At 43.1% G+C, this 26,538-nt stretch overlaps 1 protein-coding gene across 9 annotated transcripts in view; it reads left to right on the forward strand.

The window, feature by feature from the left end:
- NAV1 (neuron navigator 1) overlaps window positions 1-26,538 on the forward strand; it is a 526,544-nt gene that overhangs the window by 455,898 nt on the left and 44,108 nt on the right. For all 9 annotated transcript variants that reach the window (XM_056557725.1, XM_056557730.1, XM_056557732.1 and 6 more), the window contains one exon: window positions 15,730-15,801. In XM_056557725.1, coding sequence (XP_056413700.1) covers window positions 15,730-15,801 — 72 coding nt within the window. The remainder of the gene's footprint in view (window positions 1-15,729; window positions 15,802-26,538) is intronic.

Genomic DNA, 26,538 nt, shown 5'->3' on the forward strand with positions numbered 1-26,538 from the left:
AGAGTAGAAGCAAATCCCCATAGAAAACCTCTCCTGCTCTGGACAGAGGTGTCAGCAGAGAGCAATGTGGTCAGGCAGAAAGGAAATTCAAAAAGAAAAGAACTTCCTGTGGATCATAACAGCAGCTGCTCAATATTGTAATGATTAACATTTTTTAATAGAAGTCATTTACAAATCTGTCATTTACAAATCTGGCACCAGTTGATAAAAAAATAAAAATAAAAAATAAATGTTTTCCAGGGAAGCACCCCGTTAAAGAGCTACTGTAACCAAGAATATACTTGTGAAACTGCACACCATGCACTAGGGCTTTAGATGCATATTTTAAGCATACCTTTACCTTGGTAGGCTAGGCTGCTTTACACTTACAGAATCAAGCTTTATAATTCCCTTGAAATACGACACTAACAGGAACAACCACAGGCAGGATAGTTGCATTGTTAAATTGTTTTAGATTAAATCGTATGCAGTAATTTTTCCGCCACGATGTCACTGTATAACGTCCGTAATGAATTACGGGCATATACGGGTGCAAACAGGCAGTTACAAAATCCCATAGGCTGCAATGCAATTTAGTCTCGGCCGTCAGGGGTTTTGTAACGGCCGGTTTTCGCCGAAAATCGTGACGGAACATGCGACGGAACTTCAATAACGGAGAAATCACTAGTGTGAAAGTAGCCAAAGCATTTTCTTAGGCCCCCTCTATCTATATGGAGTTAAAGGAGTACTCCGGTGCAGGAACACTTATCCTTTGGATAAATGTCTAATCATGGGAAGTCAACCACTTTGGCTGTCGGGGAATGATGGAGGTTGCAGATTTGCAACAGCTTGATGCTTGCTGTTGCTAAAGTAAATTTTAAAATTTACTTTTCAGGCTTAGTAGTGGAAGCTGTCTTATATTAGTGGGAGCCGATGGAGTCCATTACTAAGCTGGAGCTTAGCGTTAGCCCCTAAGATAGCTAGCGCTAACCTCCAAATATTACCCTGGTACCCATCGCCACAGAGGTCATCAGTAGAGTTGAGTGCAATCTATTGATTGCATATGAAAGTCCCCTATGAGAACTTAAGAAGTGTAAAGAAAAAAAAAGTCTCTAAACAAAACGAAATGTAAAAAATTAACATGTTTGGTATTGCTGTGTGCATAAATGTCTAAACTATTAAAATATAATATTTATAATCCCGCATGGTAGAAGGTGTAAATGTAAAAAAAATACCAAACACCAAAAATACAGATTTTAAAACACATCATATATTAGAAAAAAATTATGAAAAATGGATCAAAATGTCCCATCTAAACAAAAATGGTACCAATAACTAAAGATCACGGCGCAAAAAATGAGCCTCATACGTCCCTGTATACCGAAAAATAAAAAAGGTATAGGGATCAGAATAGGAGAATTTTATGCATACCAATTGAGCAAAAAAAAAGTTTTTTTAAAGTAGTAAAATAATAGAAAGACTATATAAAGTGGCTATCATTTTCATCGCATTGATCTACAGAACAAAGATAATGTATCAGTGTATAAATTTTCGCCCACAAACAGTTTTGATTGATTTTGCGGTTCATTTTATGGTAAGAGGAAGGGTGGCATTACAAGTACAATAGTTCACGCAAAAATAAAAGCATTATAGATTTTAAAAGCATAAGAGGAAAAAACTTAAATGCAAAAATGAAAATTGGCTGTGTGCTCAAGGCCGAAATGTGCTAAGGAGTTAAGGACATATGACAGTTGTACATCCTGGTGTCTTGGTTATTACATTTAGGTCCCATTGGTAATGGCGGACATCAGAGATCACATTAACCCCTCAGATGCCATGATCAATACTGATCACAGCATTTGCGGCAATGTGGCGATTGTAATGTCTGATCAGATCGCCTTCAGAACGACTGCAGAGATCCGATCAGCCAAGATGGCTGATGGAGGTCCTCTCACATGCCTACACAGCTCTCCCAGGATCTTTCTCTCTGGTCTGCCTTCTGGAAGAAGATCGCCAAAAATACTAATCTGTGTTATGCATGTGCATAGTCTGAAATATCAAAAGTATACAATAAACAGCGTAAACTTAAAAAAAAAAAGTAAAAATGTTTTACTTTTTGTCACATCATATTCCTAATGAATTTAATAAATAGCAATTAAAAGTCATATACACCAATAAAAACTTATGATCACGGCCCTTGTACAGCCTGGAAAAATGAGAAAGTTATAGGTGGTCAAAATGGGGCAATTTTAAACATTGATTTAAAAACTGATTTTGTTAAAAAAATGTTTACATTTTTATTTAAGCACTGCAATTATAGAAAAGCATCTAAATATGGGTATCACTTTAAAGGGGTACACCGCCCCTAGACATCTGATCGATGTCTGATCGCGGGGTTCCGCCGCTGGGAACCCCCGCGATCTCTCCTGCAGCACCCCTGTCATCTGGTGCACGGAGTGAGCTTCGCTCCGTGCCTGATGACTGACGATGCAGGGGCCGGAGGATCGTGACGTCACGGCCCCGCCCCTTCCCATAAACTTGCATTTAGGGGGTGGGGTGTGATGTCACGATCCTTCGGCTCCTGCATTGCTAGTCATCAGGCACGGAGCTCCCTCGCTGCGTGCATCAGATGACAGTGGTGTTGCAGGAGAGATCGCGGGGGTTCCCAGTGGCGGGACCTTTGCGATCAGACATCTTATCCTTTTGGATAGGGGATAAGATGTCTAGGGGCGGAGAACCCCTTTCATTGTATTGACCCACAGAATAAAAAAAGTGTAATTTTTAGTGTAAAGTGTACAGCGTGAAAACGAAACCCTCCAAAATATTTTAAAAAATTGTGGTTTTCTTTTTAATTTTTCCACAAATAATTAGTTTTTGGTTTTGCCATGAATTACAAAGTACTATTGATCGCACAAAAAAGAAGCCCTCATGTGTCTGATGATGGAAATATAAAAGAGTTGAGGCTTTTAGAAGGCAAGGAGGAAAAACACAAATGCAAAAATAAAATTGGATGTGTCGTTAAGTCCAAAAGGGGCTGTGTGGTTAAGTCCAAAAGGGGCTGTGTCTAGAGATGAGCGAAGTTACAGTGATTCGATTCATCACAAACTTCTCGGCTTGGCAGTTGCTGACTTTAGTCTGCATAAATTAGTTCAGCTTTAGGTGCTCCGGTGGGCTGGTAAAGGTGGATATAGTCCTAAGAGACTCTCTAGGAGCACCTGAAAGCTGAACTAATTTATGCAGGCTAAAGTCAGCAACTGTCGACTGTGTCCATAAGGGGTTAAAAGGCAATAAAGAACAATAAAGTAATATTTACAAAATATAAATCAGAGGGGTCAATTTTAGCCTTTAATAAAAATTACAAAGAGCTCAATAAAATCGATAAAAATCTGTAAAAATGCCATAAAAGGTGCAAAAATTCACAATAAAAGGCAGTTGGCCAAAGAAAACAAAACAAATTGCATGTAGGACTCCTAAATAATGAGAATGTGGAGGTGGTCACTAGGGATCAAGAGACAGCAGAGCTCTTGAATGGGTTCTTGAGCTCTGTATATACAAATCATGTAATGTACTTACTGGACCATGCTTTATCAATCAAGCACAGAGCCTACAGATCAATGGAGTTCTATGGAATTCCATTAATCTGCATGAGGAATCTAATGATTCCTCCTAAAAGTCCCCTTAAAGGACATTTGCAGCGTTACAAACACTTATCCCCTATCCTCAAGATAGGGGATGTGTTTGATCGCTGTGGGTCCGAATGCTGGGGCCCCGGCGATCTCCTGTACGCGGCCGTGGCTCTCCCGTGCAGGGGGCGTGCCAGCCGCAGCATGACGTTGCGGCCGGCACGCCTCCTCCATACATCTCTATGGGAGAGGCGGGGAGGCAGCATTCGTGCCTCCCCGCATCCCCCATATAACTGTATGGGGAAGGGGAGGAGACGGGTCGTCACCGTCGACCTCTAGGTCGACGCTACGCGCCTTAGCGCTCACCATGAGCGCTTATGGCGGCACCCCGTTAGGGAGATCGGGGGGGGGGGGGGTCCCAGCGGTCGGACCCCCCTTGATCAAACATTTATCCCCTATCTTGTGGATAGGGGATAAGTGTAATGCCGCTGCAGTTGTCCTTTAAGGACCAATAAAGTGTAAAAAAAAAAACACTTCCATACTAAAAGTCTAATCACCCCCCCTTTTCCCAAATTCCATATAAAAAAATATGTAAACCTAATAAAAATATTTGGTATCGCCGTGTGCGTAATTGTCTGAACTATTAAAATGTAACATTATTTATCTTGTAATGTGAATGGAGTAAACGTAAAAAAATACCAAACTCCAGAATTGCGTTTTTTTTTTTTTTTATCACATCATACCCCAAAAGAAATGAAGTAAAAAGCCATGAAAAAGTCTGATCAATACCACAATGATACCGATAAAAATTATGGATCACAGTGCAAAAATAAACTCTCATAGAGCCCGGTAAACAAAACATTTTTTAAGTTATAATGGTCAGAAAATGTCAATTTAAAAAATATTTTTCTAAAGAGTTTAGAATTTTTTTAAATTGGTAAAATATGATACAAACTATACAAATTGGGTATTGTTTTAATCGCACCGACCTATAGTATCAAGATTACATGTTAATGTGACTGCACAGTGAATGGCATAAAAAAGAAAAGTCCCCAAACTTGCAAAATTGCTTTTTTCTTTATTTCAATTTTACCTCACAAATATGTTTTTTTTCCCTTTTGGAGCATATTTTATGGAAAAATTTATGAAAATATTACAAAGTACAATTGGTCCCGCAAAAATAAGCCCATATATGGGTGTGTAGATGAAAAAAAATTGTTATGGCTATTAAAGGGAGAGGAGGAAAATGCTAAACAACAATAATGAAAATTGGCCTGGTCCTTAGGTTGTTAGGTATATTAATGGTCCATACAAAAAATATTGGAAATTTTTTTTCCTGGTAATACACCCTCAAAAGACAAAAGGAACTCCCTCCATTTGGAGAAAAAAGGTTAGTCTCCAGTGGTGTGAATCCTTTACCCTAAGAACTGTGCATTTATGTGCAATTTACCTCAGGAACTGGTGACAGCAGGAATGGTTAAGGGCTAGATACATTCATAGGACACAATAACATTAATGCATACACAGAAATATAGAATCACATCCCCTCCATTACCCCGGAACCAACTGGTATGAAGCGCACTCAGCTCCTGAGCATGCTTCATACACCAGGAGGACTAAAAAGGGTTAGATACATTCTTAGGACAGAATAACATTAATTACGGTAATACGCAATAATATAGAATCACATCCCCTCCATTTCCCAGGAACCAACCAGGTATGAAGCGCGCTCAGCTCCTGAGCATGCTTTATACACCGGGAGGGCTAAAAAGGGTTAGATACATTCTTAGGACAGAATAACATTAAAGGGGTACTCTGCCCTCAGACATCTTATCCATTATCCAAAGGAATGTGAAGAGCTTATTGCTCAGGATGTGCCATAAAACATATCTTTTAATAAATTCTTAAAATTACTTACAATATTTCAAGTATCCAAGTGAATCATATACAAACTCTGTCTATAGTTTAACCTCTTAAGGACTCAGGGCGTACCTGTATGCCCTGAGCCCGGTCCCGGTGTGAAAAACGGGGTCAAGCCGTGACCCCCGCATCACACCGGGTCGGTCCCAGCTGCTAACAATAGCCGGGACCCTAGGCTAACAGCGTGCGGCACCGATTGTTGTGTCGCGCGCTGTTAACCCTTCAGATGCGGCGATCAAAGTTGACCGCCGCGTCTGAAAACAAAAGTAAATACTTCCTGGTAGCTCAGTCGGGCTGATTGGGACATCGCAATAAAATCGCGATGTTCTGATCAGCTGGGACGCAGGCGGAGGTCTCCTTATCTGACTCCGCGGCATCCGATCCTCAATTGATTGCTCCAAGCCTGAGCTACAGGCTTGAGCAATCAAGCCCCTATCTGACTGATCTGTGCAAAGCTATGGCTTTGCAGGGATCAGCATAGGAGATCAGTGTGTGCAGTGTTATAGGTCCCTATGGGAGCTATAGCACTGCAAAAAAAAATGAAAAAAAAAAAGTTAACAAAGGTCATTTAACCCCTTCCCTAGGAAAAGTTTTAATCACCCCCCTTTTCCTTAAAAAAAACAAAAAACTGTGTAAATAAAAATGAACATGTGGTATCGCCGCGTGCGTAAATGTCCGAGCTATAAAATTATATAATTAATTTAACTGTACGGTCAATGGCGTACGCGCAAAAAAAGTCCAAAATTGCATATTTTTGGTCACTTTTTATATCATAAAAAAATGAATAAAAGCGATCAAAAAGTTCGATCAATACAACAATGGTACCGATAAAAACTTCAGAACACGGCGCAAAAAATGAGCCCTCATACCAGCCCGTACGCAGAATAATAATAAAGTTACAGGGGTCAGAAGATGACAATTTTAAACGTATAGATTTTCCTGCATGTAGTTATGATTTTTTTCAGAAGTGCGACAAAATCAAACCTATATAAGTAGGGTATAATTTTAACCGTATGGACCTACAGAATAATGATAAGGTGTAATTTTGACCAAAAAATGCACTGCGTAGAAACGGAAGCCCCCCAAATTTACAAAATTAAATTTTTTCTTCAATTTTGTCACACAATGATTTTATTTTCCGTTTCGCCGTGGATTTTTTGGTAAAATTAGTAATGTCACTGCAAAGTAGAATTGGTGGCGCAAAAAATAAGCCATCATATGGATTTTTATGTGCAAAATTGAAAGCGTTATGAAGGTGATGAGTCCTTAAGGGGTTAAGAGCCAAGGCGCACTCTGGGTTTTGCAGGGCCCAGCCAGCCCAGAGGAGCCACACACCAGGGGCATATATTGTGCACAGCCACTCAGGGTAAAAAAATATATCACCATCAACGCGTTTCTACCAACAAGTCAATAGTGGTGTCATCAGGGGTAGACAAATTTACAAGAAAACGACCGAAAGAGAAGATAATAATATCAAAATAATAACATGTTACAGAATGTGTCAAGATATAGGTAAAATGACCTGGAGCATATAGTATAGATATACAATCCTACAGCACGTGAAATACAACTGAACTTAACAAGGAGTCCAATTAGCCAGTATTGTTCCTGTAGGGAAAGAGGCTGCCCATAAAGGTCAAGTACCAAAACACACACCAATAGTAACAGTATATGGAAATTGTGACCTGGGACCTGCGAAAAAAAGATGATCCTAAGCCACCTGCAAAGCAAAGAACTGCCAAGTTTGGAGCCTTAATGCCATATGGTGTTCCTGTAGGAAAAGATACTGTCCCTAATGGTCACACAGTGTGAATTTCCAAAGTTCAGTGGGATCCAGATGTAGAAGATCCACCTGTGAAATAAAACAATGGAACTCCATTCAGTACTTGATCCTGTTTGAAAAGAATATATAGAGCTCTGCTTTGACAGTTCTATTTAACTCACGGTTAGTTGTTCAACCTAGCTGAAAGTGCGATCCTGCTTCTGCAGGGAGCCGGAGTTGTCCGGCTCTCTCGCCTGGTGTATCGAGGAGTTGGAGTCTGATGTCATTTCCGCCCTACGAGCGGGCTTATACAGCGCAAGGTCACGCCTCTCGTGTGAAGCCATCGGAGGGCGTGAGCAATGGGATGCCGTGCAGCGCTCGCTCAACCGCAATGACGAGTAAATGTAAAGAAGTTTAGAAAGTAGTTAGGCAGGTAACAGAGGAATGTACATATGTAGCTAGCCATAGCTATGAGGCATGGAGGTAATAATATGCCCCAACCCTATGGGGACAACAATCTGCCACAATAGTAGATTGGTTAAACAGTGGGATTAGTGAATGTCTGATAGGTTGATACTTTATGATGAATAACTGGGCTTATAGGAGCAGGGGGGGGGGACCCAATTAGGTACCCCGTCCCCTGTATCACCCGTCATCAGCCACGGAGCAAACATAGTTCCAGACTGCTGATGTACGGGTGTGCAGCAGGCAAGATCACGGGAGTCCCCAGCGGCGGGACCCCTGTAATCAGACATCTTCTTCCTATCCTTTGGATAGGGGATAAGATGTCTAGGGTGGAGTACCCCTTTAATGCAAATGCAATAATATAGAATCACATCCCCTCCATTTCCCGGGGATCAACCAGGTATGAAGCGCACTCAGCTCCTGAGCATGCTTCATACAATGGGAGCAGGCGCAGGGCTGTGACACTCATGCAAGTGCCCCTGTCTCTTCATTGTTAACTGCTACTATTACTTTTAGAACTTTTTGCAGTGGTGATATTGCACCCACAGAGCTCCCTGAAATAACTTAAAACTGACAAAAGTAATAATGCATAAAAATTTACTGAAAATCAACTGCTAAAAATCAGACTTTGCTTTTGAATTGTGGTTTAACCCCTTGGGGCCGAGGACAATTTTCGTTTTTGCACTTTTGCTTCCTTTTAGAAAATCATATCGCTTTAAATTTTGCACCTACAGACCCATATGAGGGTTTTTTTTTGTGCCACCAACTGTACTTTGTAATGACATTACTTATTTTATAACATAATCTGTGGCGGAACAAAAAAGAAACTTAATTTTACCTCACAAATAATATTTTTTTTCTGTTTTGGAGCATATTTTATGGAAAAATGAATAAAGATACAGTGGTCCCTCAAGTTACAATATTAACCCCTTAAGGACCCGGCCATTTTTTGCACATCTGACCACTGTCATTTTGAACATTAATAACTCTGGAATGCTTTTAGTTATCATTCTGATTCCGAGATTTTTGGTAACTTGCATCCTTTCTTGGTGAAAAATCCCAAAATTTGATGAAAAATTTGAAAATGTTGCATTTTTCTAACTTTGAAGCTCTCTGCTTGTAAGGAAAATGGATGTTCCAAATATATTTTTTTAATTCACATATACAATATGTCTACTTTATGTTTGCATCATAAAATTGACGTGTTTTTACTTTTGGAAGACACCAGAGGGCTTCAAAGTTCAGCAGCAATTTTCCAATGTTTCACAAAATTTCCAAAATCACAATTTTTCAGGGACCAGTTCAGGTTTGAAGTGGATTTGAAGGGTCTTCATCTTAGAAATACCCCACAAATGACCCCATTATAAAAACTGCACCCCCCAAAGTATTCAAAATAACATTCAGTCAGCGTTTCAACCCTTTAGGTGTTTCACAGGAATAGCACAAAGTGAAGGAGAAAATTGAAATTCTTCATTTTTTACACTCGCATGTTCTTGTAGACCCAATTTTTGAATTTTTACAAGGGGTAAAAGGAGAAAATGTATACTTATATTTGTAGCCCAATTTCTCTTGAGTAAGCACATACCTCATATGTCTATGTAAAGTGTTCGGCGCGCGCAGTAGAGGGCTCAGAAGGGAAGGAGCGACAAGGGGATTTTGGAGAGTACGTTTTTCTGAAATGGTTTTTGGGGGGCATGTTGCATTTAGGAAGCCCCTATGGTGCCAGAACAGCAAAAAAAAAACACATGGCATACCATTTTGGAAACTAGACCCCTTGAGGAACGTAACAAGGAATAAAGTGAGCCTTAATACCCCACAGGTGTTTCACGACTTTTGCATATGTAAAAAATGTTTTAAAAAATTCACTAAAATATGTGTTTCCCCCCCAAATTTCACATTTTTGCAAGGGTTAATAGCAGAAAATACCCCCCAAAATTTGTAACCTCATCTCTTCTGAGTATGGAAGTACCCCATAAGTTGACCTGAAGTGCACTACGGGCAAACTACAATGCTCAGAAGAGAAGGAGTCATATTTGGCTTTTTGAGAGCAAATTTTGCTCGGGGGCATGTCACATTTAGAAAGCCCCTATGGTGCCAGCACAGCAAAAAATACCCACATGGCATACTATTTTGGAAACTAGACCCCTTGAGGAACGTAACAAGGAATAAAGTGAGCCTTAATACCCCACAGGGGTTTCAAGACTTTTGCATACGTAAAAAAAAATAAAAAATTTTCACTAAAATGTGTTTCCCCCCCAAATTTCACATTTTTGCAAGGGTTAATAGCAGAAAATACCCCCCAAAATTTGTATCCTCATCTCTTCTGAGAATGGAGGTACCCCATAAGTTGACGTGAAGTGCACTACGGGCGAACTACAATGCTCAGAAGAGAAGGAGTCATATTTGGCTTTTTGAGAGCAAATTTTGCTCGGGGGGCATGTCGCATTTAGGAAGCCCCTATGGTGCCAGGACAGCAAAATAACCCCCACATGGCATACCATTTTGGAAACTAGACCCCTTGAGGAACGTAACAAGGGGTACAGTGAACATTTACCCCCCACTGGTGTCTGTCAGATCTTTGGAACAGTGGGCTGTACAAAATTTTTTATTTGCACAGCCCACTGTTCCAAAGATCTGTCAGACACCAGTGGGGTGTACATTCTCACTGCACCCCTCATTACATTCCGTGAGGGGTGTATTTTCCGAAATGGGGTCACATGTGGGTTTTTTTTTTTTTTTTTGCGTTTGTCAAAACAGCTGTAACAATCAGCCACCCCTGTGCAAATCACCTCAAATGTACATGGTGCACTCTCCCTTCTGGGCCTTGTTGTGCGCCCCCAGAGCACTTTGCGCCCACATATGGGGTATCTCCGTAGTTGGGAGAAATTTTGGGGGGCTTTTTTCCCTTTTACCTCTTGTCTAAATGAAAAGTATAGGGCAACACCAGCAGGTTCGTGAAAAAAAATTATTTTTTTACACTAACATGCTGGTGTAGACCCCAACTTCACCTTTTTATAAGGGGTGAAAGGAGAAAAAGCCCCCCAAAATTTGTTAGGCAATTTCTCCCGAGTACGGCGATACCCCATATGTGACCCTAAACTGTTGCCTTGAAATACGACAGGGCTCCGAAGTGAGAGCGCCATGTGCATTTGAGGCCTTAATTAGGGATTTGCATAGGGGTATTCTACGCCAGTGATTCCCAAACAGGGTGCCTCCAGCTGTTGCAAAACTCCCAGCATGCCTGGACAGTCAATGGCTGTCCGGCAATACTGGGAGTTGTTGTTTTGCAACAGCTGGAGGCTCCATTTTGAAAACAGTGGCGTACCAGAAGTTTTTCATTTTTATTGGGGAGGGGGCTGTGTAGGGGTATGTGTATATGTAGTGTTTTTTTACTTTTTATTTTATTTTGTGTTAGTGTAGTGTTTTTAGGGTACAGTCACACGGGCGGGGGATTACAGCGAGTTTCCCGCTGCAAGTTTGAGCTGCCGCGCAAACTTTGCTGCATTGCAAACTTGCAGCCTGATACTCACTGTAAGCCCCCTGCCCATGTGAATGTACCCTGTACATTCACAGGGGGGGGGGAACCTCCAGCTGTTGCAAATCTACAACTCCCAGCATGCACAGTCTATCAGTGCATGCTGGTAGTTATAGTTTTGCAACAGCTGGAGGCACACGGGTTGGGAAACACTGAGTTAGGAAACAGACAATGTTTCCCAACCAGTGTGCCTCCAGTTGTTGCAAAACCACAACTCCCAAACATTCTCAGGCATGCTGGAAGTAGTAGTTTGGCAACATCTTTAGAGCCAGATGTTGCCGAACTACAACTCCCAGAATACTTGGAGTTGTAGTTTTGCAACATCTGGAGGACTACAGTTTGCTGACCACTAATACAGTGGTTCCCAATCTGTGCCCTTCCAGATGTTGCAAAACTACAACTCGCAGTATGACAAAACTGTCCAGGCATGCTGGGAGTTGTAGTTCTGCAACATCTGAAGGGCCAGATGTTGCAGAACTACAACTCCCAGCATGCCTGGACAGTAAGGGCATGCTGAGGATGTGTAGTTTTGCAACATCTGGAAGGGCACAGTGGTCCCAAAACTGTGGACCTCCAGATGTTGCAAAACTACAACTCCCAGCATGCCCAGACGTCAAGCGCTGTCTGGGCATGCTGGGAGTTGTAGTATACAGGGTCCCAATACAGCAATGCATGTCGCTTCACGGCGACGTGCATTGCTGTAAAGGGCCCGACCACGGCTGAAGATCCACTCACCTGTCGCCGCCGCTGTCTTCATCGCCGGGATTCGGGTCTTCAGGGACGAGGCAAGTACCGGGGCCGGGCCCCAGCACTCCCCCGTCCTCCGGTCTTCCTCCCGTCCTCTCCGGACTTCCAGGGGCAGGGCGGGAGGAAGTAACCCGATCAGCCCGGTATCGCCGCAGATCGCAAGGGCGATTTCCCTTGCGATTTGTGGCGATCGCCGACATGGGGGGCCTACATGGCCCCCCTCGGCGTTTGCCCTGGATGCCTGCTGAAGCATTTCAGCAGGCATCCGGTTCCGATCTCTGCCCGGCAAGCGTCAGGGACCAGAAAACGCCATGACGTCCTGGGACGTCATTGGTCCTTAAGGCCCAGGGTGCCATGACGTCCCAGGACGTCATTGGTCCTTAAGTGGTTAAGGGGTTAAAGGGGTATTCCAGGGGAAAACTTTTTTTTTTTATATCAACTGGCTCCAGAAAGTTAAACAGATTTGTAAATTACTTCTAAAAAAAAAATCTTAATCCTTTCAATAATTATCAGCTGCTGAAGTTGAGTTGTTGTTTTCTGTCTGGCAACAGTGTTCTCTGCTAAAATCTCTGCTTGTCTCGGGAACTGCACAGAATAGAAGAGGTTTGCTATGCGGATTGGCTTCTAAACTGGGCAGTTCCCGAGACACGTGTCATCAGAGAGAACTTAGACAGAAAAGAACAGCTCAACTTCAGCAGCTCATAAGTACTGAAAGGATTAAGATTTTTTTATAGAAGTAATTTACAAATCTGTTTAACTTTCTGTAGCCAGTTGATATATATAAAAAAAGTTTTTTCCTGGATAACCCCTTTAATTGGTTTCAGGACAACCATTGTATGTTGAGACCATAACTTTATGGAAATCTGGTAATTGGTTCTGAAGCCACCAAAATGTCATCCAAAAATAGGATAAAGTGAGGATTATGAAAAATAAGTAGATAACGAATATATATATATAAAGCAAGTCCTTACATATAAAATTAAGAAAGATCTGCTGGGAGCTGTAAATCATTGTCTATGTAAAGGACAGGAGCTTCTTCAGGGTCCTGTACAGTACATGCAATGGGGGAGATTTATCAAAACCTGTCCAGAGGAAAAGTTGCTGAGTTGCCCATAGCAACCAATCAGATCGCTTCTTTCATTTTTCACAGGCCTTTAAAAAAATGAAAGAAGCGATCTGATTGGTTGCTATGTGCAACTCAGCAACTTTTCATCTGGACAGGTTTTGATTAATCTCCCCCCAATGTCCTAAAAAAGTAACAGGGAGCTGCCCTCACCTAGTCTCTAAAGGAGCAGCTAACTGTGGCATAGGTTAAGAGTACAGAACATGTAGTGCCTCCCTGTACTGTAGGGTGGCACTACCAGACAGGAATTCAGTGCATATGCTTCAGTAATACAGGTTTTTTTTACCAGTGAATGCCCATTCAGATTGGTCAATTCTTCCAGCCATTGACATGTTTCCCAGATCTGGACCATCTGTAGCATTGTATGTTGAGTCTGGTTTCAAGCTACAATGGTCCAGACAAGACCATTGTATGTTGAAACTATTGTATGTTGAAGCAATTGTAAATTGAGGGATCACTGTATTACAAAGTACAATTGGTCCCACAAAAATAAGCCCTTATATGGGTGTGTAGATTAAATAAAGGAGTTATGGCTATTAAAGAGAGAGGAGGAAATGCTAAAGTGCATCAACGAAAATTGGCCTGGCCCTTAAGGGGTTAAGTATATAAATGATCCATACAAACAATTGTTCCAGGTAATACCGCCTCAAATACAAGAGGGCACTTCCTCCGTCTGGAGAAGAAAAGGTTAGTCTTTAGGGGTATGAATGCTTCTTTACCATAAAAAGTGTGCATTTATATGCAGTCTACCTCAAAAACTGGTCACAGCAGGAATGGTTGAGGGTTTCAAAAATGGTTTAGATACATTCTTAGGACAGAATAACATGAATGCATACGCAGAAATATAGAATCACATCCCCTCCAATTGCCCAGGACCAACCGGGTTTGAAGCGCATTCAGCTCCTGAGCATGCTTTAAACACCGGGAGCAGGCGCAGGGCGTGCCCTGCAATCTTAAGGAGTTAGGTGAGCTGTACATAAACAAAGGCCCACAAACTTCAATGAACTAAAGCAACATAGAAGAAGCGTAGGCCAAAATGTCTCCAGAATAAAGTAAATGACTGAAAAAGATGTACTGGAAAAAAATTATGTTGTTGATGCTAAAGGTGGTTCAATAAGCTATTAATTCATTGGTGCACTTTTTCTCACATTGGTTTTTCATTTTGCCTTCATTTCTGCTATATAATTAATCATACTGTGTGTGTAATTGTTGATCTGAGATAATATTTTACCAAATTTTAGGCATGTAGAATGTATGAGCTATGACGTTAGAGTCCACAATCTTTCAAATTGCAGGGAACATTAGTTGGAATTTGACTTGGTGGCGAAATAGAAATGACCATAACTCACTGAATCTGTCACCTCATGCATGTGACTTTCAAAGAATAGTCAGCAAACAACAGATGTATATTTTAAAAGAAAAGAACAGATAAACAACTGTAATCTGAGCGTATCCTTGTTTTTTACCATTACTTTTTATTTTAAATGTTAAGTTTTTTTTGCATACACTGTATTTTGTCAAACAAATATTCTTTACTTTTAATGGAAAAATATATATTTATTACCGTATTTATCGGCGTATAACACGCACTTTTTAGGCTAAAATTTTTAGCCTAAAGTCTGTGTGCGTGTTATACGCCGATACCCCCCCAGGAAAGGCAGGGGGAGAGAGGCCGTCGCTGCCCGCTTCTCTCCCCCTGCCTTTCCTGGGGTCTATAGCGCTGCTGTCGGCCCTTTTCACCCCCTGGTTATCGGCGCCGCTGCCCGTTCTGTCCCCCTGACTATCGGTGCCGGCGCCGATAGCCAGGGGGAGAGAAGCGGCGCCGACAGCCAGGGGAAGAGAAGGGGCAGCGGCACCCATTGCCGGCGCCGCTGCCCCGTTGCCTCCCCCCATCCCTGGTGGCATAATTACCTGAGTCGGGTCCGCGCTGCTCCGCTGCTCCAGGCCTCCGTCGTTGCTATGCGCTGAACGGCGCGGCGCATGACGTCAGAGCGCCGCGCCGTGCATAGCAACGACGCTGGGGACGCACGACGGAGGCCTGGAGCAGCGCGGACCCGACTCAGGTAATTATGCCACCGGAGATGGGGGGAGGCAACGGGGCAGCGGCGCCGGCAATGGGTGCCGCTGCCCCTTCTCTCCCCCTGGCTGTCGGCGCCGCTTCTCTCCCCCTGGCTATCGGCGCCGGCACCGATAGTCAGGGGGACAGAACGGGCAGCGGCGCCGATAACCAGGGGGTGAGAAGGGCCGACAGCAGCGCTCTAGACCCCAGGAAAGGCAGGGGGAGAGAAGCGGGCAGCGACGGCCTCTCTCCCCCTGCCTTTCCTGGGGGTATATCGGGGTATACACATGCACACACGCACCCTCATTTTACCATGGATATTTGGGTAAAAAACTTTTTTTACCCAAATATCCTTGGTAAAATGAGGGTGCGTGTTATAGGCCGGTGCGTGGTATACCCCGATAAATACGGTATTTCTTCCTAATGTAATACATATCAGGAAAAATTTCTAATACGAAAACAGTTTGAGTTTATTCTGAATGTTGTAACCTTTTGCTTTGTAAACTTCACTTGCAGCCCTTACATTATTGGAACTACTAATCAGCCGGTGAAAATGAGTCCAAACCACGGACTTCACATTAGCTTCAGGTAAATATTTCATGTCTAACAAAATTTTCTGAAACAGTTGTGTGGGAAATGCAACACTGAAAAAATAATGAGTCTCAAGTACAGTAAAGCAATATCACAAGTAGACCTAGTATGCCATTGCAAAATACAATTTAAAGGGGTACTCCGGTGAAAACCTTTTTACTTTTAAATCAACTGGTGGCAGAAAGTTAAACATATTTATAAATTACTTCTATTAAAAAATCTTAATCCTTCCAGTACTTATTAGCTGCTGAATGCTACAGAGGAAATTCCTTTCTTTTTGGAACACTGATGACATCACGAGCACAGTGCTCTCTGCTGACATCTCTGTCCATTTTAGCAACCATGCATAGCAGATGTATGCTAAGGGCAGCATGGTGGCTCAGTGGTTAGCACTGCTGCCTTGCAGTGCTGGGGACTTGGGTTCAAATCCCACTAAGGGCAACAATAAATAAAGCATTATTATTATTATAATAACGTCAGCAGAGAGAACTGTGCTCGTGATGTCATCAGAGAGCATTCCAAAAAGAAAAGAATTTCCTCTGTAGTATTCAGCAGCTAATAAGTACAGGAAGGATTAAGATTTTTTAATAGAAATAATTTACAAAAATGTTTACCTTTCTGCCACCAGTTGATTTAAAAGAAAAAAAGGTTTTCACCGGAGTACCCCTTTAACCCCTTAAGGACGCAGGACGTAAATGTACGTCCTGGTGAGGTGGTACTTAACGCACCAGGACGTACATTTACGTCCTAAGCATAACCGCGGGCATCGGAGCGATGCCCGTGTCATGCGCGGCTGATCCCGGCTGCTGATCGCAGCCAGGGACCCGCCGGCAATGGCCGACGCCCGCGATCTCGCGGGCGTCCGCCATTAACCCCTCAGGTGCCGGGATCAATACAGATCCCGGCATCTGTGGCAGTTCGCGATTAAAATGAACGATCGGATCGCCCGCAGCGCTGCTGCGGGGATCCGATCATTCATAACGCCGCACGGAGGTCCCCTCACCTCCCTCCGTCCGGCTCCCGGCGTCTCCTGCTCTGGTCTGTGATCGAGCAGACCAGAGCAGGAGATGACCGATAATACTGATCTGTTCTATGTCCTATACATAGAACAGATCAGTATTAGCAATCATGGTATTGCTATGAATAGTCCCCTATGGGGACTATTCAAGTGTAAAAAAAAATGTAAAAGTAAAAGTAAAAAAAAAGTGAAAAATCCCCTCCCCCAATAAAAAAGTAAAACGTCCGTTTTTTCCTATTTTACCCCCAAAAAGCGTAAAAAACATTTTTTATAGACATATTTGGTATCGCCGCGTACGTAAATGTCCGAACTATTAAAGTAAAATGTTAATGATCCCGTACGGTGAACGGCGTGAACGAAAAAAAATTTAAAAAGTCCAAAATTCCTACTTTTTTAATACATTTTATTAAAAAAAAAATTATAAAAAATGTATTAAAAGTTTTTTATATGCAAATGTGTTATCATAAAAAAGTACAGATCATGGCGCAAAAAATGAGCCCCCATACTGCCGCTTATACGGAAAAATAAAAAAGTTATAGGTCATCAAAATAAAGGGATTATAAACGTACTAATTTGGTTAAAAAGTTTGTGATTTTTTTTAAGCGCAACAATAATATAAAAGTATATAATAATGGGTATCATTTTAATCGTATTGACCCAGAGAATAAAGAACACATGTCATTTTTACCAGAAATTGTACAGCGTGAAAACAAAACCTTCCAAAATTAGCAAAATTGCGTTTTTCGTTTTAATTTCCCCACAAAAATAGTGTTTTTTGGTTGCGCCATACATTTTATGATATAATGAGTGATGTCATTACAAAGGACAACTGGTCACGCAAAAAACAAGCCCTCATACTAGTCTGTGGATGAAAATATAAAAGAGTTATGATTTTTAGAAGGCGAGGAGGAAAAAATGAAAACATAAAAATTAAATTGTCTGAGTCCTTAAGGCCAAAATGGGCTGAGTCCTTAAGGGGTTAACCCCTTAAGGACGCAGGACGTAAATGTACGTCCTGGTGCGGTGGTGCTTAACGCACCAGGACGTACATTTACGTCCTAAGCATAACCGCGGGCATCGGAGCGATGCCCGTGTCATGCGCGGCTGATCCCGGCTGCTGATCGCAGCCAGGGACCCGCCGGCAATGTCCGACGCCCGCGATCTCGCGGGCGTCCGCCATTAACCCCTCAGGTGCCGGGATCAATACAGATCCCGGCATCTGCGGCAGTTCGCGATTTAAATGAACGATCGGATCGCCCGCAGCGCTGCTGCGGGGATCCGATCATTCAGAACGCCGGACGGAGGTCCCCTCTCCTTCCTCCGTCCGGCTCCCGGCGTCTCCTGCTCTGGTCTGTGATCGAGCAGACCAGAGCAGGAGATGACCGATAATACTGATCTGTTCTATGTCCTATACATAGAACAGATCAGTATTAGCAATCATGGTATTGCTATGAATAGTCCCCTATGGGGACTATTCAAGTGTAAAAAAAAATGTAAAAGTAAAAGTAAAAAAAAAGTGAAAAATCCCCTCCCCCAATAAAAAAGTAAAACGTCCGTTTTTTCCTATTTTACCCCCAAAAAGCGTAAAAAACATTTTTTATAGACATATTTGGTATCGCCGCGTGCGTAAATGTCCAAACTATTAAAATAAAATGTTAATGATCCCGTACGGTGAACGACGTGAACGAAAAAAAAAAAAAAAGTCCAAAATTATTACTTTTTTAATACATTTTATTAAAAAAAAAATTATAAAAAATGTATTAAAAGTTTTTTATATGCAAATGTGGTATCAAAAAAAAGTACAGATCATGGCGCAAAAAATGAGCCCCCATACCGCCACTTATACGGAAAAATAAAAAAGTTAGAGGTCAGCAAAATAAAGGGATTATAAACGAACTAATTTGGTTAAAAAGTTTGTGATTTTTTTTAAGCGCAACAATAATATAAAAGTATATAATAATGGGTATCATTTTAATCGTATTGACCCTCAGAATAAAGAACACATGTAATTTTTACCATAAATTGTACGGCGTGAAAACAAAACCTTCCAAAATTAGCAAAATTTCGTTTTTCGTTTTAATTTCCCCACAAAAATAGTGTTTTTTGGTTGTGCCATACATTTTATGATATAATGAGTGATGTCATTACAAAGGACAACTGGTCGCGCAAAAAACAAGCCCTCATACTAGTCTGTGGATGAAAATATAAATGAGTTAGGATTTTTAGAAGGCGAGGAGGAAAAAATGAAAACGTAAAAATTAAATTGTCTGAGTCCTTAAGGCCAAAATGGGCTGAGTCCTTAAGGGGTTAAGCACAACCCTGATCATCAGGAGAGATAGAAAGCAGAAACATTTTATGCAAGGTATTATTGGCCATAATCATGGCAAGCAGTAAATAATGAGTTTAGTCCGTACAAATAACCTGAAATATGATGTTGTAATAAATTCTGATTACAGTTAAAGTAAATAGCAGTAAAAATGGTTGTATAACTTATCAACAAGAACCTGGTGTATTTAGAGGACATAAACTGACTATTAGGATCAGGTGGAGAGTATTAGTATTAGAAAAATGTTATGCAAGGTATTATTGACCATAATCAGGACAAGCAGTAAATAACTAGTTTAGTTTATAAATGTATTTATGTTTATAACACACTTGGTAACTTACTGTAGTGCCCAGGAAAATATTTGACCTTCGTAGCAAAGTAGCAGAGCTTACTGGGAACCATTAAAAGGATTGTGTGTACCAGGGGAAGAAGCATGCTCTACTCATGGTAGGATTAGTGTTGAAGACACACAGTCAAATTTGGGCTGTAGGTGGGTCATTAAAGGAGTTATCCAGGGAAAAACTTTTTTTTTATATATCAACTGGCTCCAGAAAGTTAAACAGATTTGTAAATTACTTCTATTAAAAAATCTTAATCCTTTCAGTACAGTGAAGTTAAGGTTGTTCTTTTCTGTCTAGCTCATAAGTACTGAAAGGATTAAGATTTTTTAATAGAAGTAATTTACAAATCTGTTTAACTTTCTGGAGCCAGTTGATATATTAAAAAAAGTTTTTTCCTGGATAACCCCTTTAAAGCAGGGTATTAAGGTGTAAGGAAAGCTTGGTAGCCACAAAAATAGAATGGAGGTAGACTCTAAAGGGAGACAAAAAGTGGCCAATGTGGTTTCTGGCAGCCAGATTGCTCATAGACAAGATATTTAGGCCACAACAGACGTGAAGGTTAGCTCTTATAAAAAAAAATAAAGAAAGGTAAAACAACAGGTTTAACCCCTTAACGACCACGGACGAAAATGTATGTCCTGGTTTGGCGGGACTTCCCGCACCAGGACGTACATTTACGTCCTATATGACCGCGAGCATTGGAACAGTGCTCGCGTCATACACGGCAGGTTCCAGCTGCTAGTAGCCCGTAATGGCTGACATCTGCGATCGTGCGGATGTCCGCCATTAACCCCTCAGATGCCGTGATCAATACAGATCACGGCATCTGCGACAGTGTGGTACTTTGAATGGATGATCGGATCGCCCGCAGCGCTGCCGCAGCGATCGGATCATCCAGCATGGCGGTCAAAGGTCCCCTCACCTGGCTCCGCCCATCTCCCGGGTTCTTCTGCTCTGGTCTGCGATCGAGCAAACAAGAGCAGAAGATGACCGATAATACTGATCAGTGCTGTGTCCTTTACATAGCACTGAACAGTATTAGCAATCAAAGGATTGCTATAGATAGTCCCCTATGGGGACATAAAAGTGTAACATAAAAGTGTAAAAATAAAAAGTAAAAAAAAGTGAAAAATCCCCTCTCCCAATAAAAATGAAAATTGTCAGTTTTTCCCATTTTACCCCCAAAAAGCGTAAATATTTTTTTTATAAACATATTTGGTATCGCCGCGTGTGTAAATGTCCGAACTATCAAAATATAATGTTAATTATCCCATACGGTGAATGGCGTAAACGTAAAACATTAAAAACTTCCAAAAATGCAGCTTTTTTCACATTTTATAAAAAAAAATTTATAAAAAATTATCTAAAAGTTTTATATATGCAAATGTGGTATCAATCAAAAGTACAGATGACGGCGCAAAAAATGAGCCCTCATACCGCCCTATATACGGAAAAATGAAAAAGTTATAGGTGGTCAAAATAGGGCAATTTTTGATTACTGATTTTGTACAAAAAGTTTTAGATTTTTTTAAAATTAATATAAAAGTATCTAGCCATGGGTATCATTTTAATCGTATTGACCCACAGAATAAAGAACACACCATTTTTACCGCAAAGTGTAACAAAACCCTCCAAAATGCGCAAAATTGTGGTTTTCATTTAAATTTCCTCCCTAAATTTTTTTTGGGGGGGTTTGCCGTACATTTTATGGTAAAATGAGGTTTCATTACAAAGTACAACTGGTCACGCAAAAACCAAGCCCTTATATGGGTCTGTAGATGGAAATATAAAGGAGTTATGGATTTTAGAAGGCGAGGAGGAAAAAACGAAAACTCAAAAATAAAATTGGCCTGGTCCTTAAGGTGAAAATGGCCTTGGTCCTTAAGGGGTTAAAGGGCTTATCAGGGCTTTTGAAATTAATGACTTCTCCTGAAGATGGGCTTTACCCAGCATCCCTGCTATTTAGCTTTTGGAAGGGGCTGTTGCACTCATGCAAGTGCTGCTGTCTCTTCATTGTTAACTACTTCTAGCCCTTTTAGAACTGTTTGTAGCGGTGTTGCTAGGTATTGCACCCACAATGCTCCTTGAAATAGCTTTCAAAAAACTAACAAAAGTAATAGTGAATAAAAAAAATTACTGAAAATTTACTGAAAACTGATAAAAATCAGACTTTGCTTTTGAATTGTGGTTTAACAGAATTATTTAGAAAAACTAATAATAAACTGGTCTGGACAAAAATGATGGTGCCCCAAACGTAATATATTGTTGCACAAGCTTTTGAGGTCAATGCAATCAAGTGATTTCTGTCACCATCAATGAGACTTCTGCACTTGTCTACAGGTATCTTGGCCCTCTCCTCAAACTGCTCCATCTTGAGGAGGCCTTCTCCAGACTGCATGCTTCAGCTCCTCCCACAGATGTACCATGTGAAGTCTGCAGAAAATGAAACGTTTAACCCATAAACGACCACGGACATATATTTACGTCCTGTGGCTGGCTCCCGATCGGTGAAGCGCGCTCAGAAGCTGAGCGCGCTTCATGTTTCCGCGGCTAATACCGGACATCGCCGATCGGGCTGATGTTCGGTATTAGCCCTTTAGACGCCGTGATTAAAGTTGATCGCGGCCTGTTAGCTCAGCGGAGCTGTTCGGGATCACCGCGATTAAATCACGGCGTCCTGAACAGCTGACAGGACAGTGGGAGGTGTCTTACCTTGCTCCCGGCTGTCTGATTGGCATTTGATTGCTCCAAGCCTGAAATCCAGGCTTGAGCAATCAAGTGCAGAAAACATTCCTATGGCAATGCATTGAACAGTGTAAGAGATCAGTGCATGCAGTTTTATAGCCACTAGAGGGTGCTATAACACTGCATTAAAAAAAAGTTAATAAATGTGATTTAACCCCTTCCCTAATAAAAATTAACCTATATAGCCCTTCCCCAAAATCGTCTCCAAATACAGTTATAGTGGAGGTGTTTGGGACGATACAATATATACACCTATATACATGCAACCGCACGGAAAAAACCCTCCACACACAAGTTGTAATGAAAATGATTTAGCAAATCTTTATTGGCATATCAAAAAGTTAAAAAACCATACAGGGGAACACAAAAAGAGGAGAAAGTACATATAAAACACATAGGGATACTGGGGTAAAGTCCTGACATTGGTAATGGTACACTGTATGTGTTACGCCTAGCGCTCCGGGTCCCCGCTCCTCCCCGGAGCGCTCACGGCGTCTTTCTCCCTGCAGCTCCCCGGTCAGTCCCGCTGACCGGGAGCGCTGCACTGTCATGGCCGTTGGGGATGCGATTCGCACAGCGGGACGCGCCAGCTCCCTGAGACTTAAAGGGCCAGTGCACCAATGATTGGTGCCTGGCCCAATCAGCTTAATTGGCTTCCACCTGGTCCCTGACTATATCTAACCTCCTCCCATGCACTCCCTGGCCGGATCTTGTTGCCCTTGTGCCTAGTGAAAGCGTTTTGTGTGTCTAAAGCCTGTGTACCAGAACTTCTGCTATCCACCCTGACTACGAACCTTGCCGCCTGCCCCCGACCTTCTGCTACGTCCGACCTTGCTTCTGTCTACTCCCTTGTACCTCGCCTATCATCAGCAGTCAGAGAGGTGAGCCGTTGCTAGTGGATACGACCTGGTCACTACCGCCGCAGCAAGACCATCCCGCTTTGCGGCGGGCTCTGGCGAAAACCAGTAGTGACTTAGAACCGGTCCACTAGCACGGTCCACGCCAATCCCTCTCTGGCACAGAGGATCCACCTCCTGCCAGCCGGCATCGTGACAGTAGATCCGGCCATGGATCCCGCTGACGTCCCTCTGCCTTATATCTCTGATATCACCACGGTGGTCGCCCAGCAATCCCGACAGATCGCCCATCTAACCCACCAGCTGTCGGAAGTATTCACCATTGTGCAGCAACTTCAGTCGCAACTTCAGCAGCAATCATCTCCTCCGCCAGCTCCTGCACCCCTTCCGCAGCGAGTGGCCACTCCTAGCCTCCGCCTGTCCTTGCCGGACAAATTTAATGGGGACTCTAAGTTTTGCCGTGGCTTTCTTTCGCAATGTTCCCTGCACTTGGAGATGATGTCGGACCAGTTTCCTACTGAAAGGTCTAAGGTGGCTTTCGTAGTCAGCCTTCTGTCTGGAAAAGCTCTGTCATGGGCCACACCGCTCTGGGACCGCAATGACCCCGTCACTGCCTCTGTACACTCCTTCTTCTCGGAAATTCGAAGTGTCTTTGAGGAACCTGCCCGAGCCTCTTCTGCTGAGACTGCCCTGCTGAACCTGGTCCAGGGTAATTCTTCCGTTGGCGAGTACGCCGTACAATTCCGTACTCTTGCTTCTGAACTTTCCTGGAATAATGAGGCCCTCTGCGCGACCTTTAAAAAAGGCCTATCCAGCAACATTAAAGATGTTCTGGCCGCACGAGATATTCCTGCTAATCTGCATGAACTCATTCATCTAGCCACTCGCATTGACATGCGTTTTTCTGAGAGGCATCAAGAGCTCCGCCAGGAAAAAGACTTAGATCTCTGGACACCTCTCCCACAGTCTCCATTGCAATCTGCGCCTAGGCCTCCCGCCGAGGAGGCCATGCAAGTGGATCGGTCTCGCCTGACCCTGGAAGAGAGGAATCGCCGTAAGGAAGAGAATCTTTGCCTGTACTGTGCCAGTACCGAACATTACTTGGTGGATTGCCCTATCCGTCCTCCACGTCTGGGAAACGCACGCTCGCACCCAGCTCTCGTGGGTGTGGCGTCTCTTGATGCTAAGTCGGCTTCTCCACGTCTCACGGTGCCTGTACGGATTTCTTCTTCAGCCAGCTCTTCCCTCTCAGCCGTGGCCTGCCTGGACTCTGGTGCTTCTGGGAATTTTATTCGGGAGTCCTTGGTGAATAAATTCCGCATTCCGGTGACCCGTCTTGTCAAGCCACTCCACATTTCCGCGGTCAACGGAGCCAGGTTGGATTGCACCGTGCGTTACCGCACGGAGCCCCTCCTAATGTGCATCGGACCTCATCACGAGAAAATTGAATTTTTGGTCCTTCCCAATTGCACTTCCGAAATTCTCCTTGGACTACCCTGGCTTCTACACCATTCCCCAACCCTGGACTGGTCCACTGGGGAGATCAAGAGTTGGGGTCCCTCTTGTTCCAAGGACTGCCTTAAACCAGTTCCCAGTACTCCCTGCCGTGACCCTGTGGTTCCTCCTGTATCCGGTCCCCCTAAGGTCGTTAGGGACTCTGCCTGCCACAGAAAATGCCTCTCCCCCCCTCCCAGTCCCTTCAGGCAAGCCTCTGTGTCCCCTCATGGCTCCCGTCCTTGTGTCTCCATGCCCCGTGCCAAGCTTCACCCTCTGCCCTCCCTCCCCATTCCTACTCCTGCTGTACTGCCTGTCATTGAGGAAACCATCCATTCCTTCCCGGTGTCCTCATCCCAGGGGAGGCAGTCACCGGACAAAAAAAAGGGGAGACCTAAGGGGGGGGGTACTGTTACGCCTAGCGCTCCGGGTCCCCGCTCCTCCCCGGAGCGCTCACGGCGTCTTTCTCCCTGCAGCTCCCCGGTCAGTCCCGCTGACCGGGAGCGCTGCACTGTCATGGCCGTTGGGGATGCGATTCGCACAGCGGGACGCGCCCGCTCGCGAATCGCATCCCAGGTCACTTACCCGTTCCCGTCCCCTGCTGTCATGTGCTGGCTCGCACGGCTCCGCTCTCTAGGGCGCGCGCGCGCCAGCTCCCTGAGACTTAAAGGGCCAGTGCACCAATGATTGGTGCCTGGCCCAATCAGCTTAATTGGCTTCCACCTGGTCCCTGACTATATCTAACCTCCTCCCATGCACTCCCTGGCCGGATCTTGTTGCCCTTGTGCCTAGTGAAAGCGTTTTGTGTGTCTAAAGCCTGTGTACCAGAACTTCTGCTATCCACCCTGACTACGAACCTTGCCGCCTGCCCCCGACCTTCTGCTACGTCCGACCTTGCTTCTGTCTACTCCCTTGTACCTCGCCTATCATCAGCAGTCAGAGAGGTGAGCCGTTGCTAGTGGATACGACCTGGTCACTACCGCCGCAGCAAGACCATCCCGCTTTGCGGCGAGCCCTGGCGAAAACCAGTAGTGACTTAGAACCGGTCCACTAGCACGGTCCACGCCAATCCCTCTCTGGCACAGAGGATCCACCTCCTGCCAGCCGGCATCGTGACAGTATGTCTGAGAGTAAATAACGCTACAGGAATAAATAGGTGAAAAGAGATAAAAAGACACATATAACATGCACACATATAATCAAAGTATCTGCAAAAGTGCTGTAGTGTCAAGAGGTAGATTACTTTAAGGGGCTGTGTAGCTCCATAGTAGAAATGACACAAAAGTCAGCAAGGATATAACTTGAAAAGTAAAGTGCAATTGTGCATCAATAACGGTATAAATCCAATGACCTCAAAAGAATAAGATGAACAGATAGAAGAGTGTAGCAACATATACATGCAGTGGTCAGGACTCACCCCAGCTCCACACCAGACCTCCAGAATCCCTTCCCTAATAAAAATCAGAATCACCCCCCTTTTCCCATTTAAAAAAAAGGGTGTAAATAAAAATAAAAACAAACATATGTGGGATTGCTGCGTGCGGAAATGTCCGAACCATAAAAATATACAGTGCATAGTGAATGTATTCGGCCCCCTTGAACTTTTCGACCTTTTGCCATATTTCAGGCTTCAAACATAAAGATATAAAACTGTAATCTTTGTGAAGAATTTAGGATTTTCCTAGTGGTATGATGGAAAATATGGATTTTATGAAGACAGGAGGCGAGTATCAAAATGCATATTCATTCTTTATTAAACTCACTAGCAGAAAGAAATGCAAAGTAACTTTAACGTAGCAACCTGACCACACCCTAATCATCATTCCCACCAATCCCATCCAACTTGCTCCCTATAAAACTGGCTCCGGCTCCACCCTCATCCTCTTTCTTTAAGCGAACAGTCCATGGCATAACACGGTGCATGATGAACAACTTTAACGGAATTAACATCTT

The sequence above is a fragment of the Hyla sarda genome, chromosome 2 (assembly GCF_029499605.1).
Source record: "Hyla sarda isolate aHylSar1 chromosome 2, aHylSar1.hap1, whole genome shotgun sequence".
NCBI classification, from domain to species: Eukaryota; Metazoa; Chordata; class Amphibia; order Anura; family Hylidae; genus Hyla; species Hyla sarda.